The sequence below is a fragment of the Scleropages formosus genome, chromosome 8, assembly GCF_900964775.1.
Source record: "Scleropages formosus chromosome 8, fSclFor1.1, whole genome shotgun sequence".
Lineage (NCBI taxonomy): Eukaryota > Metazoa > Chordata > Actinopteri > Osteoglossiformes > Osteoglossidae > Scleropages > Scleropages formosus.
Window position 1 is genome coordinate 32,565,541 of NC_041813.1, and position 16,563 is coordinate 32,582,103.

The window sequence follows — 16,563 nt, forward strand, 5'->3', positions numbered from 1 at the left end:
CTTTTCACACCCCTTCCTGTGGCCGCATGGCACCTGTCCCACAGAGTACCTTTCACTATTTGTGAAAGAATGGGGGCAAACCAGGTCACTTTTCCGTAAACAAAGTTTAATCGTAAAAAATACAATAATCTGTCACAGACTCATAGAAAAGAGACACCTGACTGTTTACAAGCAGCAAAGCTTGCTGGGTATCTGGGGAACACAGCAGGGCACCGTCTCTACTTCACCACCCAAACCGTGCCACCAGCTTCTCCTGGTCGTCCAGATCCTTCTGCACCTTCTTCCTCATGTAGAATATAGGACAGTCGCGGCTGCGGGAGCACAGTGAGGGGGTCACACCGGGCGGCTCGGCACCCTACCCATCGAGACAAGAAAGCGAGCGAGGTCCAGATACCTAGTACACAGCACATCCTCATGCAGCGAGCCCTGGCAGCGCTGGCACTGCGTCCAGAGGCGTGAGAAGCGCTCCTCCAAGGAGCTCAGGTGGGAGATCTGCGGGAAGGAGTTCAGGAGGAGCAACGTGGCCCCGTGTCAGTGCATGGCCCCACCCACACAGCAGCAGACAGAGGGCGCTCTCCTACCTCCTTCTGGTAGAGTTCAGATTGCCGCTTCTTGCAGAAGTCACACACGGCCGCTGTTGGGGAGCACAGCTCAGGTTAAGAGGACCAGAAGGAGCACGACTAGGACACGAAGGACGCGCACGCATGCGGGGGACGGCGCCTCTCACCGTCCGTCTTCAGCACGGCTCGGCAGCCGATGCAGGTGCTCCTCTTCTGGGCAAACGCCATGAGACCACCCACCTTAGAAGTGAGCACAGTCTTGCAACGGGTGTGGTCTCCCTCTGGGTGTGGGGCCAGGGGGCAAAGCGGGGAGAGAGATCATATGAGTGCAGAATACACGCAGGAGGTCCCCCAGCAAAGAGAAGGGCATTGTGAAAAGACGTACTGAGCAAGACGCTCTCGGCTTTGCTCTCCCCCAGGATGGGTTCGAAGATGCGCAGCAGGGGCTTGGAGAGCTGCTGCTCCAAGTAGTACTGTGTGTCGATGGGGATGTTATTCTCCAGCACGAAGATGGGGTCCTGGGGACAACGGTAGGATTGAGGAAGTGCGATAGCTGCAATCCACAGGCACACGCACGTGCGGGCCCACACCTTACCTCTGACTTCATGTACGCCGCTGTGCCTTTGGCTGCCTTGACGATAACGTAGGGCACCCTGTCGCCGAGGTTCGGGGCGCTTCCTGCGTCGCGTTTCCTCATCCTGGAGATAGGGTGGCACCCACCGTTACCCTGTATGACTGCTCTCCGATCGGAGTCCTGTAGCCCAGCTCCCATCATGCCTCACCTCTCAGCCAGTTCGACGTGTGCCTGCTTGCCAGCGTACTCCTGGGCGCTCCTCGTCAGTTCCTTCGTGATCACCAGCTGCGAGATGTCGATGCGGTTGCACAGCAGGTCTGAGATGACCTCCTTGGCATGCTCCACAGCCCCTTGGGGGTCCCTGTGGGACGAGAGACCAACTTCGCCTTGAGCACGGGCACGCACACACACAAACAAAGGCAAGCGGGGCGCAGTAGTACGCGGGGCTAACTGCACCTGTCGATAAGAATTTTCTGCAGGCAGGTGTTGATAAGGTTGGCCACCAGGGGGCAGTTGTCCCTGCGTACTGTCTCGATGCCTTTACAGTCCATTTTGTCATGCGTTTCTGAGTTCGAGGAGAAATACAGGCCAGCGTAGCGCTTCTTGTTGATCAGCAGGTACGGGTAGTACACCTGGGAGTGGAAACAGCCACAAGCGTGAGGCACAGGCTGCAAGGGGCAACCCCACAGTCCGAGAGCGCGCGAGCAGAGGCACCTTCTCAAACTCTAGTTTGATGGGAGGGGTGAAGTGGGTCGAGACCCAGTCGGCCGCCTCACGCCCCAGGTCCATGGCGTCCTTCACGGTGGCAACGCCCAGCTTGGCCATCACAGAGTCGGTGTCCCCGTAGATCACCTGGCCAGATGCAGAAGGCGAGTGCGTTTTTCCTCTCTTGTCTCTCTCTCACTCACACAGACACAAACGTATGAGAGTGCAGCCGAGAGAAACAGCACACCTTGGCATTAGCCTGGTAACCGTTGGCAACCGTGTACCTGGCCTCCACCAGCTGCTTGGTTTGTTCGATCATCTGTCTGCCGAAGCCTGTGACGCTCTGTGGGGGACACAGCAGTCACACACACTGCAAACACACAGTGACTCCCTGGGCCGCAATGCCCCCTGCAGGCCTTACCTGAGAGATCTCCAGGCAGGGGAGCTTGCCCACCTGGGCACCTGTGAAACCGTACACGGAGTTGGCGCTGATCTTGAGGGCCAGCTGGCGGCCGTCCAACACCTGCTTCTTAAAGGGGTCCGTCTCCTTCTTGAGCTCAGCCTTTGCCCTGGGGACGAGGAGAGACGACTGGCGGTCACCGCACAGCAGTCCTTGCGGGACAGCGCCCCTGTGCCACAGCAGAGTGACTAACCTCTTCCTGGCAGACAGCAGGTTCTCCAGGATCTCGGGCAGCAGCCCCTTTCTCACTGAGCTTTTCACAAACAGGTCCCCCGTGGGGGTCTTGATGAAGTCCTCCGAGGACAGCCTGCGGGGCACAGGTACGAGCGCCCTGTCATTGCCGTCCCTCCTCCAGAGTTGTGGGCTGACTGCAGCATCCCCCCACCCCCCGCACTCACCCCAGTTTCTCCATAGAGCCCTTCTGCAGCAGTGTTGTGTAGCACAGATTATGCGCCATCATGATGGACGGGTACAGTGAAGAGAAGTCCAGCGTTGCTATGGGAACACTATAGTACCTGCAGAGAGAAGGATGGTGTCACTGGTTCCCATGACCCTAACTGGGTGTGTCAAGGGCAGCCAGGAGGTGGCGCTACAGACCCTTTCTCTGGCTCAATGACTGTGGCTCCGGTGTAGTCCTCGCCTCCCTCCGTCTTCACCACCGGCATCACGAGGCCCTGACGCATGGCCTGCAGGGACACGGAGCCTGAGCGCGCAGCTCCACAAAGGGCCCCGCCATCTAGTGCACAGACTGCGAGCAGGTCCTCACCTGGCGCAGGAGCTGAGAGACCACCTTGATCTGCTGGCCACGTGACAGCAGGTAGGTGAGTGGCACGCCCGTCACCCGTGCCATCTCCATGTAGTTAATGATGCACATGAGCTTCTGCAGCAGCCGCAGCGGCAGATAGGCATCCTTGAGGCAGTAGACAGCGAGGCGGCGGCGCGTCTGCTCGTTCCCGTTCTGTGGCACAGACACGCGGGTAGAGAGGGAATGCGAGCGAGTGGACGAAGTGCACTAGGGCGCAGGCAGGGGGGCCGCAGGATGGCCGGCGGTCTCTACCTGCAGGTCCGTGATGATGGAGTGCTGCACATCCTCCTTCTGCTCATGCAGGAAGTGGAAGCTGACAGCATTGAGTGTGTACGAGCGCAGCTTGTAGTCTCTGAGCAGCACCTGTGAGCACGGAGGGAGGGAAGGGGTGAGCGTGAGAGCTCAGGAGTGCGAAAGCGGCCTCTTGTGTCCACTGCGCTTACCTGCAGCAGGTCAAATTGCACTCGGCCCTCCATGTTCACCGTCTTGTTCTCCCTGCGGCCCACCTGCTTGGACTGGAAGCTCGAGTCTCGGATGACGCACCTGATTCCTCGAACACGGCCCAGGTACGCAAACAGGTCCACCTGGACGGGCGGAGAGGGGGCCCTGTTTACGCACTGCTCTTCACGCAGGCGGAGAGACACGAGAACGGCACGATACCTTCAGAGCTGCGGCACGGTTCAGCAGGTAGGGCAAGTCGAAGTTCTGGATGTTGTAGCCCGTGATGATGTCGGGGTCGACCGTGCGCACAAATTCCGCCCAGCTCTGCAGCAGCTGCCGCTCCTGCGTGAAGCACAGCAGCTGGGAGCCCACAATGGGGGCGCACGATTGCAGCGTAAACACTGTGCGCACAAAGGGCTCCTTTTCCCCATGCCGCTGCACCATGGACGCAATCTGGATCACGGGGTCCGTGTCAGGTTCCGGGAAGATGCCTGGGGCATGCGGCCAGGGGCACGTGGTGAGGGTCATGGGCAGGAGCTACACTGGCGCCAGGAGGTAACACAGGAGGCGGAAGGCACCATACCTTTCCTCCCGGCGCATTCGATGTCAAAGCTGAGTACCCGCAGAGGGGCGATACGCTGCCAGTCTCCCTCTGCCGGGTGGCTCACCAGGTGTGTCCACGCCACGTCCACCTCGTATTGACACAGCGACACCTGGCGGAGGGCATCACTTTACTGGAAGCTCCTCCAACCGACCGGGCCCACAGAGAGAGAAAGCGGCCCTGGGTCCTACCTTGGTGGGATGGCCCAGCTCAGGATCGGCCAAGCCCTTCTCCTCCCTCACCCGATACTTCCCGGCAGGAAGCTCTATCCAGGAGCAGCCCACCATGTTGCTGTCCACCATGAATCTGCACAGGGAAGAGCGGGGCATGACGGCAGAACGCGGGGGGCCTCCGAGACATGCGTGCCGGTGCTGCGCCGAAGCTGGTACCTGATCTCAAAGTCAATGTTGGCTTCGTACGAAGTGTAGCTCTGCAGCGGAAAGGAGCCGAACTTGAAGCCTTGCTCCAGCAACCTCTTGGCAGGGGCAATGAGGCGGGGTTTTGCCATGGTGATGCGAAGGAAGTCCACGGACCGGTTGCCATGGAAGCCATACATGCCTGGCACAGAAGAAGGACGAGTAAAACAGAGAGCCGAGGGAAAGCCACCCCCGGGGGGGGGGGTTAAGGTTTTAGTGTGTCGGGGGGTGCTCACTCTCTTTGCGCTTGATGTCGACGGCGAGCACAGTGACGGACACGCTGTCCTTGTTGGAGCGCATGTCCTTCAGTACAACGGCGTTCAGCTCCTTCTGGAAGTCACTGAGGTGTGCTGGAGAGAAGCCTGATGGCGATACGCAGTTATGCGCACGGTGCGGGGTTGCATACGTGAGCAGTGTGTGAATGTGTACAGCACTCACCGCTCGGCGCAGGTGTGTAGAAGTATGGCGCGAAACCATGCACGTGGCAGCACACGGAGTTCCCGTTGTCGGTCACGCCAAACATGCGGATGATGGGAACGCTGCCCTGGTTCTGGCCCGGCATTCCATCCACAGGGGAGCCTGGGGGTTGAGGGGCATTGGGCATTGGGCATGGGGTTAGAGCACTCTCGGTCAGGACACAGAGCGCGCCCCGCCCCCCCCGGCAAACAGGAGCTCCTTACCCAGATAGTAGTCGATCTCTATCTGCTGGAAGACCAGCTTGTCGGCCGTGGAGTCCAGGAGCGGGGGCTGCGGACGGCGCCAGCGGGGGTTCAGGTCTGCCGAGAACAGGTCACCTGGCCAAGACAAGCAAGGGTCAGACCTCCATCCCACAGGTCCATCAAGAGGCCCGTACATAGCTCCGCCCCCAAGCTCACCGACAGGAATGACATCGTGGCCGGCTTGTCCCTCCCTCAACTCCGCCTCCATCTCGGCTTCGTCCAGCATGGCCAGCTCCTCCTCAAAGAGAGAGGGACCGTCTTCCCAGTCCCCGCTCACTTTGCTCCGCTTGGCCTGAGAGGCTCCACCTGTCACCGGGCTGCCGTTCACGCGCTTCCCCTCCATGGCTCAGGCAGTCTAGCGCACAGCAAGGGGCAGAGGCACCACGAGAAACATGAAGGACTGCAAGAGGGTAAAACCAATTCGCACGTTTTCACTGACTGCCTGTGTGTGCGCTGCACACCTAGCACTCGTTCACATTTACTCACTTATCATGTGACCCTTTCTCAAAAGCAACATAAGTTACTGACAACTTTTTACCTACCTAGTACATGTGGAAAATTTGACCGGAACTAGTAAGTACCTTGCTTGCTCGAGTACAGCTGGAGGTGAGATTTGGGTCAAGGGCAACAGTGCTAGGGTACAGTGCCCCACGACGCCTCTCTAGCTCCTCTACGCGGCAGGCAGGTAACTAGTATAATGATTATATATCAGATCTAGAGCATCAGGTTACACAGGTAACCATCAATGATCGTAACGAGTTAACCACCAGCCTAGTGCGCAAAGTTGAAAGTAAACAGCGGGGCAGGGAGGGTAACTGGATCCTCTAGCACAAAGATAACTAGTTTATCAAGTTCCTACTAGGCAAGGCGACAACGGAGCCCGCTGTTGTTGACCAGTGAGTAAGTGACGGTCGGTGCCGCGTGCGCGCGCGTACACTCCTCCGCTCCGCCGGGTTACCGGTATATGTAACACACACACGACACGAGCCGAGCCGAGCCGTCCAACGACGCTGCACGCGGCTGTACAATATCTCTCGATCGGGGCCGAGCTCCTGCACGTGACGGTATAAAAGTTTACCTCTTCTCGACGATCCCCTTCCGTGCTCAAATCTACGTCGCATAAACTCCCGCCAACTGTCCGCATTCAAGCTTTTTGGTGTGTGGACCAACGCGCAAGTACTTCCGGGTCACAACTTCCTGTAAACGCAGCTCGGCCTTCCAGCGCTGCGATTGGTCGTCGAACAGCTGAACGCACGTCCATCTACAGCCCCCATTTGCGAAAGGTCGTCTCGGAACAGCACCGGTCTCAGTGCCTTAGCTAATACGCACGCACATTGACTGAAACTGCCTGCCCCGAGCGGGGTCGCGCCGAGCCGGAGCCTAACTCGGCAACACGAAAGCTGGAGGGGGAGGGGACACACCCAGGACACACCCAGGACAGGACGTCAGTCTCAGTTTGTCGCAAGCGCGCAAGGCACCCCAACGGCCCAAGCGGGACTCGAATCCCGCGCCCCCCTGCTCCTTAGCTAATTGCAGCTAATGTATAACATGGTACATTTTTCTGGTTCTTCCACATAAAAATCTGAAGGGGTTTTGACTTTTGAAACACGTTGCCAGACGGTCTAATTTAGCGAGCCCCAAGGACGGAGAAAAAAAATCGAAGATGCTCGTGTTATACACCACCAGTGTCCTTAAATAAATGTGCATAATTTTATACATAAAATCGAAGTTCTGACCGGTCCATGTAGGTTCTTGTTGGCTTAATTTAAATAAAATCTCTCCCCGGCTGTTATTTGGAACATCTCCTTTCTCGGATTATTAAGAAACAGAATAAGGAGAACTCCTCTGTGGAGAACGTTGTTACTCTATGAGGAATTGGTACATGTGTAAACGTTTCTCTGGAGCGCCTTGCTGACCTCAAACGGTTCTTGAAAATGTCAAATAACTCGAAGCATTTTCGCTGCCCCTGTAGAAATACCGCTGTCTCACGTCCATTTCCATTGATGAACATGACAGCGTCCAATCACGTTTGAGCAAAGCCGAGCTCTTCACCCAATCAGCTTCTCATTAGGAACACTCACCGTTCTGGAGGCGGGCAGTTAAGCAGTCAAAGAGGGAGGGACGAATACGGCGTGTGGTCACGCCCTCTATGCAACACAGTGGCTCACCGCGACGTCCGTCAAATCTGAGCCAATGGAGGCTGAGAGGGGCGGACCTTAGCGTCCGTCCTCACTTGTCCAACAGGTTTCCTTGATTGACTTGAGCAGATGCTCGTTTCTCCGTCGAACCAGCGTGCTGTTCTGGGACTGCATCGCTCCTGGGTGAGTGCAGACTCCGACCTTCCTTTTCAGGACTTTATGCTGTTTGGTAGCTTTTTGTGGTACGAAACCGGAGTGTCTACAAGTCTTGACAGCCGTTTCAGATGTAAAAAGATGTTTTTTTTTTTTTTTTTAAGTACCCACGGTGCGCGCGCATGATGATGTGGACGTATGGCATCTGCCTGGCCTCGTCCCTCTGTCTGTGGATTTGACAGTGAAATTTAATCAGAAACACACTGCTGTCTCCATGTTAGCCATGGTGTGTTTGTGTGTGTGTCTGTGAGAGAGAGGATTCTGGGATGTCCTCATGATGACAGTAGAAAATGCTATCTTGTCACTGTGTGTACGTATCGTATGTGCTCTTCCTGTGTCTCCTAAGGTATTTTTGATTCTGTCCACCTTTCCCCCAACTTCCTGTGTTGCCAATGTTGGCTCCTCCCATTCTGCCTCTTACTTCCTGTGTCTCCGGGGGAAGTGTTGGCTCCTCCCACTGTAGCCTCCACTTCCTTTTTTTCCTCCAGGGTGATGTTTGTCACACAATGTAGGCTTCAGATGAGATAATGTGGTGAGGAAACATTCTCTCCCACCAGCCTGCCCTTCTGTGTGTGAGTGAGTGAGTACGTGCGCAAGCTCACACAGTGTAATTCCTGAGCGGGGCCATAGCGGCGACATTGCCTGATGGCACACGCTTGCACATGTTACAGCGCTGTGTCTGTACCCCCAACCCCACCCCCATCCCAGCATGCCCCTCACTCGCAGCGTCTCGGTGACGTCCCTCTCGGGCCTCGATGAGTGGGACGAGGAGTTTGACCTGGAGGATGCCGTGCTCTTTGAGATCGCCTGGGAGGTGGCCAATAAAGGTAGGCTGGAGGTATTGGTCACGTTGGCCATCCACAGTGTGTGTGTGTGTGTGTGTGTAGTGACCACTGCCCCCTCCCTCCTCCAGTGGGCGGGATTTACACCGTGATTCAGACCAAGGCGCGTCTCACCTCCGAGGAGTGGGGCGAGAACTACTTCCTGGTAGGACCGTACACGGAAAGCAACGTGCGCACGCAGGTGGAGCTGATAGAGCCGACCAATGGGGTGCTGCGGAGGACCATCGACAAGATGAACGCGAGTGGATGTAAGGTAGGCGAGTGACGCCCCCCCGGAATGCGTCTCTAAAGGTTAGAGGGTCCCGGCTGTATCAGTTACCGCGTCGGCGCTGCCCTCGGCCCGCTATTCTGGGGCTGCTCTCGGAAGCATCTCGGGGGCATCACGCTCCTAAAATAACAGCCCTCGCACAGAGAGGGCAACACAAAGATGCCCGTGATTATTTACCGCAGTAAAGGGCATACTGTAGGTGGGTCAGTACTGGAGTGAAAGTGCTGTCAAGTAGAAGTTAGTGTGGTTGAAATGAAGCTTTTTAACGTCTCGTGCACACGTTTGCCATGAGTTAGGTGTTTTCTGCAAGTAGAAATACATACACACACTCCCACTATAAGGGCAATTTAGAGTGAGCGGTTCATATGTCTTTGGCCTGTGGAAGGAAACCCACACGAACACGTGGACAACATGCAAGATCCACACGCACTGAGCCGGACTCGAACCCATATCCAGTCCACATTCTTTCCTGAGTGACACGGTAAAAGTACATCTCTTATAAAACGCTGATGTTAAAAAGTGCTTTGTGTAAAAAGGACGCCCGCGTACAAGTAACGCGGTAAAGGTCACGCGTTGCTGCCGAGGGCTCACCGCCCGAACTCGGGGGCGCTTCCCAGGGTCCCGTGTGGTTTCCCGCCTGTCAGCAAACGGCTCCGAGGAGGTCAAGGGTCAGAAGTCAAAGCAGCCGAACCCCGAACCCTATGCGTCCGTGGCCCGCAGGTGTACTTCGGTCGCTGGCTAATCGAGGGCAGTCCCTACGTGGTGCTCATCGACGTGGGCTTCACCGCTTGGTCGCTGGACCGCTGGAAGAGTGAGCTGTGGGAGAGCTGCGCCATCGGGGTGCCGTGGTTCGACCGCGAGGCCAACGACGCCGTGCTCTTCGGCTTCCTCACCGCCTGGCTACTCGGGGAGGTCAGTGGGACAGTGGGATCTCGGTCGCGGTTGCCATGCGGTCTCGGTAAATGTGCGTTCGTGTGACCCCTGCCCCCCACACCTCCAGTTTGCGGCACAGTGCGACGAGCCCCCCTGCATCCTGGCGCACTTCCACGAGTGGCTCGCGGGGCTCGGCCTCGTTCTCTGCCGCAATAGACGTCTCCCGGTGGCGACCATCTTCACAACCCACGCCACCCTGCTGGGGCGCTACCTGTGCGCCGGCAACGTGGACTTCTACAACAACTTGAGTCAGGTGTGTGTTTGGCTGCGTGTGTGTGTGCTCCCGCCTGTGTGCGCGCGCTCGTCTCACCGCTTCCGTCCCGTCCCAGTTCAACGTGGACAAGGAGGCCGGCGACCGGCAGATCTACCACCGGTACTGCATTGAGCGCGCGGCGGCCCACTGCACCCATGTCTTCACCACCGTCTCCCAGATCACCGCCATCGAGGCCGAGCACCTGCTCAAGAGGAAGCCAGGTGGGGCTGCGGCGCTGGAGCGAAACGGGGCGGCGTGGAGGGAGAGGGAGCGAGAGCGTTAAGTGGGCGTATCCCTGTCCCTGTGCCGCTCAGACCTCGTCACCCCCAACGGGCTCAACGTGAAGAAGTTCTCTGCGATGCACGAGTTCCAGAACCTTCACGCCCAGAGCAAGGCGCGCATCCAGGAGTTTGTCCGCGGCCACTTCTACGGGTAAGTCGCCGGCAGGGGTGCCGTGCATGCGCAGAGAAGCTGTGTGTCGTGTGCGCCGTGTCACTCTGCCTCTGTCCTCAGGCACTTGGACTTCAACCTGGACAAGTGTCTCTTCTTCTTCATCGCCGGAAGATACGAGTTCTGCAACAAGGGTGCCGACATCTTCTTGGAGGCTCTCGCGCGCCTCAACTACCTGCTGAGGGTACGTGCGAACGGTGCGTGTGTGTGTGTGCGCGCGCGAGCATGTTGGCACGCCGCTCACGAAGCAGCGTCCCTTTGCTCCCATCCTCAGGTGAACCACAGCGAAGTGACCGTTGTGGCCTTCTTCATCATGCCCGCCCGCACCAACAACTTCAATGTGGAGACGCTCAAGGGCCAGGCGGTCAGGAAACAGCTCTGGTAGGAGCGGAGACTCCGTGCTGTGGACACACACGCGCACACACACACATACACGCATGCATGCCCACACACACGCAGGGCCCTAACCACCCCCCTCTCTCCCTGTCTGTGGCACCAGGGACACGGCACATGCGGTCAAGGAGAAGTTTGGGAAGAAGCTGTATGAGTCGCTGCTGGTGTGAGTGGCACAGCTCCCCCCCACCCCATCCCACTCCATCACCTTACACTCCGTCTCTCTTACCTGCTGTCCCCGTGCCTGCAGGGGGCAGCTGCCCGACGTGTCCAAGATGCTGGACAAGGAGGACTTCACCATGATGAAGAGAGCCATCTTCAGCACGCAGCGCCACAGCCAGCCACCCGTGTGCACCCACAACATGCTGGAGGACAGCAGCGACCCTATCCTTACCTGCATCCGCCGCATCGGCCTCTTCAACGGCTCCGCCGACCGCGTCAAGGTGCCGTGTCCTACCTGGGGGGGGGGCTGGGAGCGCTCAGGGAGCGCTCTAGCCTGACACCGTCCTCCCGTCTTCCTGTCCTCCACCAGGTGATCTTCCACCCGGAGTTCCTGTCCTCAACGTCCCCCCTGCTGCCCATGGACTACGAGGAGTTTGTGCGCGGTTGCCACCTGGGCGTCTTCCCCTCCTACTACGAGCCCTGGGGCTACACGCCAGGTGCGTGTCTGGGTTTGCGTGTATGTGTGTGTCCACTGCGTGTTGACCTCCACCCCGCCGTGTCCCTCACCCTAACCCCTGTCCTTGTCCCCCCTCCAGCCGAGTGCACGGTCATGGGGATTCCCTCCGTTTCCACCAACCTGTCCGGCTTTGGCTGCTTCATGGAGGAGCACATCGCCGACCCGTCGGCCTACGGTACGACCCCCTCCGTCCCACTCCTGCACCCTCGTCCTTGTCTCACCCAGCAGCGCTCACCCGTGCCCCCCCTCTCAGGAATCTACATCCTGGACCGGCGCTTTCGCAGCATCGACGAGTCATGCCACCAGCTCACCTCCTTCCTCTTCCAGTTCTGCCAGCAGAGTCGGCGCCAGCGCATCATCCAGCGGAACCGCACTGAGCGCCTCAGCGACCTGCTTGACTGGCGCTACCTGGGCCGGGTGAGTTCCGGAGGTGGGGGAGGGGGGGCACCTCCTACTGCGACCAGTGTATAACCGCGCCCCGCTGTTCCTCTCAGTACTACATCTCAGCACGCCACATGGCCCTGGCCAAGGCCTTTCCAGACACCTACTGCTACGAGCCTCAGGAGCCGCCCTCCGTAAGTGTTTGTGTGCGTGCGTGCGTGTGCGTGTGTGTGCCTTCCCTCCTTGCTGCCCACCTTGTTGACTGCAGCCCCTCTCCCTGTGATGCTGCAGACCCAGGGCTTCCGCTACCCTCGTCCCGCCTCGGTGCCGCCCTCCCCCGCCCTGTCGCGCCACTCCTCCCCCCACCACAGCGAGGCCGAAGACGAGGATGACGAGAGATATGACGAGGATCTGGAGGCCGAGAAGGACCGCCAGAACATCCGCCAGCCTTTCTCTCTGCCGCTCAGGAACAAGGGCGCACTGCCGTACTCCATGGCCGCCTCCGAGGGCGATGGCAGCCCTGCCCCCTCCCCGCCCAGCTCCATCCCCTCCCCTCCCAGCTCCATCACATCTCCTTCGGACTCCATGTGTAGTGAGAAGAACTGAGCAGTTTATTTCCTCCATCACATTCTTCTTTTTCTTTCTTTCTCTCTCTCACACACACACACACACATGCGTAATTCACTCGGTACACATTGGGTGAGTCTGTAACACTTCCCCTTCACACACCAGTCAATCACTGTGCGTGTAGTTGTGACACTCCCTGCGTGCACACCCACAAGGGACAACCTAAACACTCCGCACGCGCGCGCGCACACACACTCCATGCACACACATGCTGAGAGACAGTGTTCTACAGTATTAACGGTGAGATACAGCTGAACTGTGACTTCAGAGAGACGTGAACAAGCCTGACACACACACACACACACACAGGGCATGAAAGAGAGGCAAGGAACTTTAACCATATGACGAGGTCACAGTGGAGTAACTCTCTGGTCACAGAGAAACTAACCCTGGCTGAACACTGACAGTGGCCTGTCTTCCTCATGCTTCTGGCTCTCACCTTTCCTTCAGGAACACTCCTGTGTGTGTGTGTGTGTGTGTGTGTGTGTGTGTGTGTGTGTGTGCGTGTGTACACACAGGTGTGGAGTGTCACTTAGCTGCCCAGCCTTCTCTTTATACAGTGGGAAGGTGTGTCAGTGAGCTGTGTGTGACATCAGGAATAGACACCAAGAGAGCACAGAGACGAAGGTCCTTTGTCAGACTCTTCCTGTCCTGTTGACGCGATGCCACGCCACATGGTACACATGACTGAGAAGACACACACAGAGCCTTGTTGCTGCAGCACACAGCGAGTGTGACGACATGGTGGACACGTTATACACACACGCACACAGTGCTGCGGAAGTAGCGCAAAATAAAGGTCCTACATGAACGGAGCTGGTGGTGTCCGTGTGCTTTGTGCATCGCAGACGTGTCTCGGTCCCGTCTGCGTGTCTGTGCACCTGGGTGTACTTTCTCCTCTTCCTGCAGCAGGGGTCACTGGAGGTCAGGTCAGCGCTCAGCACAGGTACACTGTGCCGCCGTGGCCTCTGCACACTGTAGGGGTGGCAGGGGCGAGAGAGAAGACGAGTGGCTGGCGGTGGCGCTCCGCTGCTCTGCATGTCAACAGATGTCAGATAACGGCCACCCACCGAGCAGACTGCTCCAGAAGGATCTGAAGGTGGCGCTGCCGGTCACGGCTCCCAGCTGCGCTGGGTTTCTCCTCACCGTGGTGACCGAGAAGCCGTCGACCCCAGTGATCTGGAGCTCCAGCACATGGTACTCGCTGAGCCTGGGGGGGAGGGGCGAGAGTGAGTTTGTTCCGCCGGTGGGAGGGGAGCGGAGGCGGGTCGGGGCTCTGGACACCGGACACCCACCCCGTGTCAGACACGAGCTCCCCCTCCACGCCGCCGAAGCCCAACGAGCTCGCCGCTATGGCGGCCGCAGCCATCGTGTTCACGTTGTTGGGGGCCAGGGGGCAAAGGTCGGCCACAGAGCCGCGGAACAGCAGCCGGCGGCCCTCGCCCTCGACCCAGTTGCGGCGGAGCGCCCCCTCCAGGCGGAAACAGGATGGGTGTTTGCACATGCGCAACGAGAGGCCCTGCAGCGAAGAGGATGTACGAGCAAAAGTCAGAGGTCGCGGGGCGGGACGGGGCGGGGCGGGTCGTCCTCTCACCGTCAGCAAACCACTTTCGCTGAGCCGCTGGATGTCCTGTCCGCCCCACAATGCACCGCTGGGAACATACAGCGTCCTCCCGTGATGTACCGCTGCCCGGCGTAGCTGCCCGTTCAGCTGTGGGTCCGAAAGTGCCGACGGCGAGCCCACCTGGCCGACGGGAGAGCGGTCAAAAGCCAGGCGCCAGAGGCAAAACCGATTGTGGCAGGAAGTGAGGTCGTGGCAGGAAGTGAGGTCATACCAGGAAGTGACTGTGAGCGAGAAACATCTCCCCAAAGTCCTTCACCACCTGTGGGTGGCACACCTCCACGATCACATCAGCACTCCTGAAACAGAGACAGGCGCTGGGGGAACCCGACCCTGGGAGTGTCTCGGGTGCGAGGAGGCCGGGCGGACGCTCGCTTGGCGGAAGACGTACCTCTCGGGGAAGTCAGACAGCTGCTCCAGGATCAGCTCCTCTGGGACGGACCCTCTCAGCCTCTCGGGACTCCTGTTCCAGACGAACGCGAGACGCAGGCCCGCCTCGTGGCCCTCGGCTAGGATCCGCCCCACCAGGTATTGTCCTGCAGGGGGCACAGCGGCTGAGGTTGAGGTTGCAGAGTCGCGTCCCGGGAAGGGCTCTGCACTCGAACCCTCGTAGTCGAGTGGAAGCGAAGACTTGCTGAAATACGAACCTAAGTGTCCGTATCCCACGATTCCCACGGCCGTCGCGCTGCCTGCCATGACGTCTCTAGGAACACACACGCACACACACGTGCAGAGAGAGATGTGTAAAAGACCCATTCAAGTGTCGCCCCACGGAAGTGGCGTGTGCCCCGTCCCACTGTGCCAATCACCATGAGGGCGAACACACCTGAAGGACGCCTGCAGCTCTCACTCTTCTCTCGCGGCCCCGAGACGAACCCGTGAGCCGTGCGTTCTGGCCCCCCGCTGCATTGTGGGAAGGAGGAGGTGGACTTTGAATGAATCAGTTAGTTATTAATTTGGGCTCTGGTCCCTGTGAGCTGGAATGTGGTGCTGATGAGGTACAAAAGGGGGGGGGACACTTGCTGTGACCGGTGTGCGTGTGTGTGTGTGTGTATGATGAGTGAGTCAATAGAGGAGTGAAACGTTACTAATACCAGAGAGAAATTGCGTCCGGATGCAGTGGCACACGATGTATAATGGAGTACGGAACTCGGTAACTGTGTCCGAGAGCGGAGACCACGATGCCCCCCACGGCCTCCGCTCCGTCACGTTATCGTGCGGCAGGACGATCCGTGCGCCGCGTTCCAGCAACACACTCACCTTTGACCCTGGAACCGAAGGCCTTATCAGCGCTCATCGAACACTCTGACATGATTCGGCAGGCAAAGTGCAGAGTCCACAGGCGGCCGAAGCGGCGCGGCCGGTGCAGACGCACAGGCGCGTACACGTACACACTCTCGCTCTCACTCACGGACACGCACGGGGCCGAGATGGACATCCTGGAGACGCACGCGTACGACCGCAGACAGCGCCGGAACACGGTGAGGCGGGGACCCCGTCTGGCAGCATGGCGTCACGTGTTCGCGTGCGCATGTGAAGGTGTATGGGAATACAGGTCAGCGTGTGGTCAGCGCTGGCACCAGGCTCATCTGCCCCCCGTCTCTCTCGCCCCCAGAGCTGCGTCCTGTGCCTCGCTCTCCTGCCTTTCTTCCTCTGCACCTGCATCTACTTCCACCTCTGGATTCCGGAATCTTCACCGTCGCCCTTCGCCGCAGCGCTCAAGTGCGGCCCGGTGCTCTCGCTCGCCCTGCTGGTGCTCTGCTACAACGGGGGGCAGAGCCTGTGGGGTGTGGCGGGGGGCCTCGTCTTGTCCGCGGGGGGAGACGCCTGCCTCGTGTGGCCCGAACGCTTTCTCCACGGTAAGGAGGGCAGCGCGTCCACGCTTCCGCTCAGGTGTGTGTTCGAGAGCTGAAAGGTCGTGCCGCTGACTTCTCCCCAGGTATGGCCTGCTTCGGCGCCGCACACCTGCTCTACTGCGCCGCCTTCCTGTCCCAGCGCTACTCGTCCCCATCCTCGTCCATCGTCCCGCTGCTGTGCTCCATCGCTCTGTGGGCCACGGGGGGCACCGTCTACTATCACATTCTGCCTTTCGTGCAGCAGAACCCGGACGCAGGCGTCCTCGTCCCGGCCGTCGCCGTGTACACGTTGCTCATAGTGACCATGGCGACACTGGCCGTTCGTACCCGGCGTCCTCTGACCGGTGCCGGGAGCCTCGTGTTCATGGTCTCGGACCTGAGCCTTGCCCTGCAAGTCTTCCAGGTGATCGAGCCCAGCACGGGCATCAGGGTGGTCGTCATGGCAACATACTACTTGGCCCAGCTGCTGATAGCCGTGGGAGACGTGTCGGCCGGCGCTGAACAGGAGGACGGGCTGGGAAAGAGGAAGCGGGTCTAAGGTGGGGGGGACACTCAGAAACTCGTTCCACACTGTTTCTGCTGTTACCCCCAAGTTCAACCATTGAACTCTGCCTCCTTGAGCCAGGAC

General features: G+C 58.9%; 4 protein-coding genes across 7 annotated transcripts; 2 read left to right on the forward strand and 2 right to left on the reverse strand.

Moving 5' to 3' along the window:
* Positions 1 to 89: 89 nt before the first annotated feature.
* Positions 90 to 6,656, reverse strand: pold1 (polymerase (DNA directed), delta 1, catalytic subunit). Its single transcript, XM_018764532.2, has 26 exons — positions 6,360 to 6,656; positions 5,438 to 5,636; positions 5,243 to 5,356; positions 5,001 to 5,141; positions 4,799 to 4,924; positions 4,536 to 4,704; positions 4,338 to 4,452; positions 4,129 to 4,258; positions 3,765 to 4,036; positions 3,548 to 3,688; positions 3,357 to 3,467; positions 3,066 to 3,257; positions 2,897 to 2,985; positions 2,698 to 2,814; positions 2,493 to 2,606; positions 2,261 to 2,408; positions 2,087 to 2,182; positions 1,849 to 1,986; positions 1,591 to 1,766; positions 1,343 to 1,495; positions 1,156 to 1,258; positions 946 to 1,078; positions 728 to 841; positions 582 to 634; positions 395 to 492; positions 90 to 311 (listed from the first exon to the last, which is right to left on the reverse strand). The coding sequence occupies exons 2-26, from the start codon at positions 5,622 to 5,624 to the stop codon at positions 224 to 226; spliced, it is 3,318 nt and encodes a 1,105-aa protein (XP_018620048.2). The 5' UTR covers positions 5,625 to 5,636; positions 6,360 to 6,656; the 3' UTR covers positions 90 to 223.
* Positions 6,657 to 7,503: 847 nt separating this feature from the next.
* gys1 (glycogen synthase 1 (muscle)) lies at positions 7,504 to 13,273 on the forward strand. 2 transcript variants are annotated; one of them, XM_018764670.2, is made up of 16 exons: positions 7,504 to 7,602; positions 8,341 to 8,459; positions 8,546 to 8,727; positions 9,463 to 9,654; positions 9,743 to 9,928; positions 10,005 to 10,149; positions 10,243 to 10,360; positions 10,442 to 10,562; positions 10,653 to 10,759; positions 10,878 to 10,937; positions 11,022 to 11,214; positions 11,304 to 11,430; positions 11,530 to 11,625; positions 11,704 to 11,867; positions 11,945 to 12,025; positions 12,123 to 13,273. In XM_018764670.2, exons 2-16 carry the CDS (start codon positions 8,342 to 8,344, stop codon positions 12,435 to 12,437), a joined length of 2,205 nt encoding a protein of 734 aa, XP_018620186.1. In that variant the 5' UTR covers positions 7,504 to 7,602; position 8,341; the 3' UTR covers positions 12,438 to 13,273. The 2 variants fall into 2 exon arrangements, with proteins under 2 accessions (XP_018620186.1, XP_018620187.1); XM_018764671.2 differs by having other exon boundaries at positions 7,508 to 7,602; positions 8,075 to 8,459.
* On the reverse strand, positions 12,948 to 15,397 carry aspdh (aspartate dehydrogenase domain containing). 2 transcript variants are annotated; one of them, XM_029254019.1, is made up of 9 exons: positions 15,340 to 15,397; positions 14,906 to 14,982; positions 14,727 to 14,782; positions 14,471 to 14,615; positions 14,294 to 14,378; positions 14,053 to 14,202; positions 13,754 to 13,977; positions 13,529 to 13,668; positions 12,948 to 13,433 (listed from the first exon to the last, which is right to left on the reverse strand). In XM_029254019.1, exons 3-9 carry the CDS (start codon positions 14,773 to 14,775, stop codon positions 13,396 to 13,398), a joined length of 831 nt encoding a protein of 276 aa, XP_029109852.1. In that variant the 5' UTR covers positions 14,776 to 14,782; positions 14,906 to 14,982; positions 15,340 to 15,397; the 3' UTR covers positions 12,948 to 13,395. The 2 variants fall into 2 exon arrangements, with proteins under 2 accessions (XP_029109852.1, XP_029109851.1); XM_029254018.1 differs by having other exon boundaries at positions 14,906 to 15,390.
* Positions 14,891 to 16,563, forward strand: tmem86b (transmembrane protein 86B). Of its 2 annotated transcripts, XM_018764674.2 has the most exons (4): positions 14,891 to 14,957; positions 15,402 to 15,560; positions 15,695 to 15,938; positions 16,019 to 16,563. In XM_018764674.2, exons 2-4 carry the CDS (start codon positions 15,510 to 15,512, stop codon positions 16,471 to 16,473), a joined length of 750 nt encoding a protein of 249 aa, XP_018620190.2. In that variant the 5' UTR covers positions 14,891 to 14,957; positions 15,402 to 15,509; the 3' UTR covers positions 16,474 to 16,563. The 2 variants fall into 2 exon arrangements, with proteins under 2 accessions (XP_018620190.2, XP_018620189.2); XM_018764673.2 differs by lacking the exons at positions 14,891 to 14,957; positions 15,402 to 15,560 and having other exon boundaries at positions 15,571 to 15,938.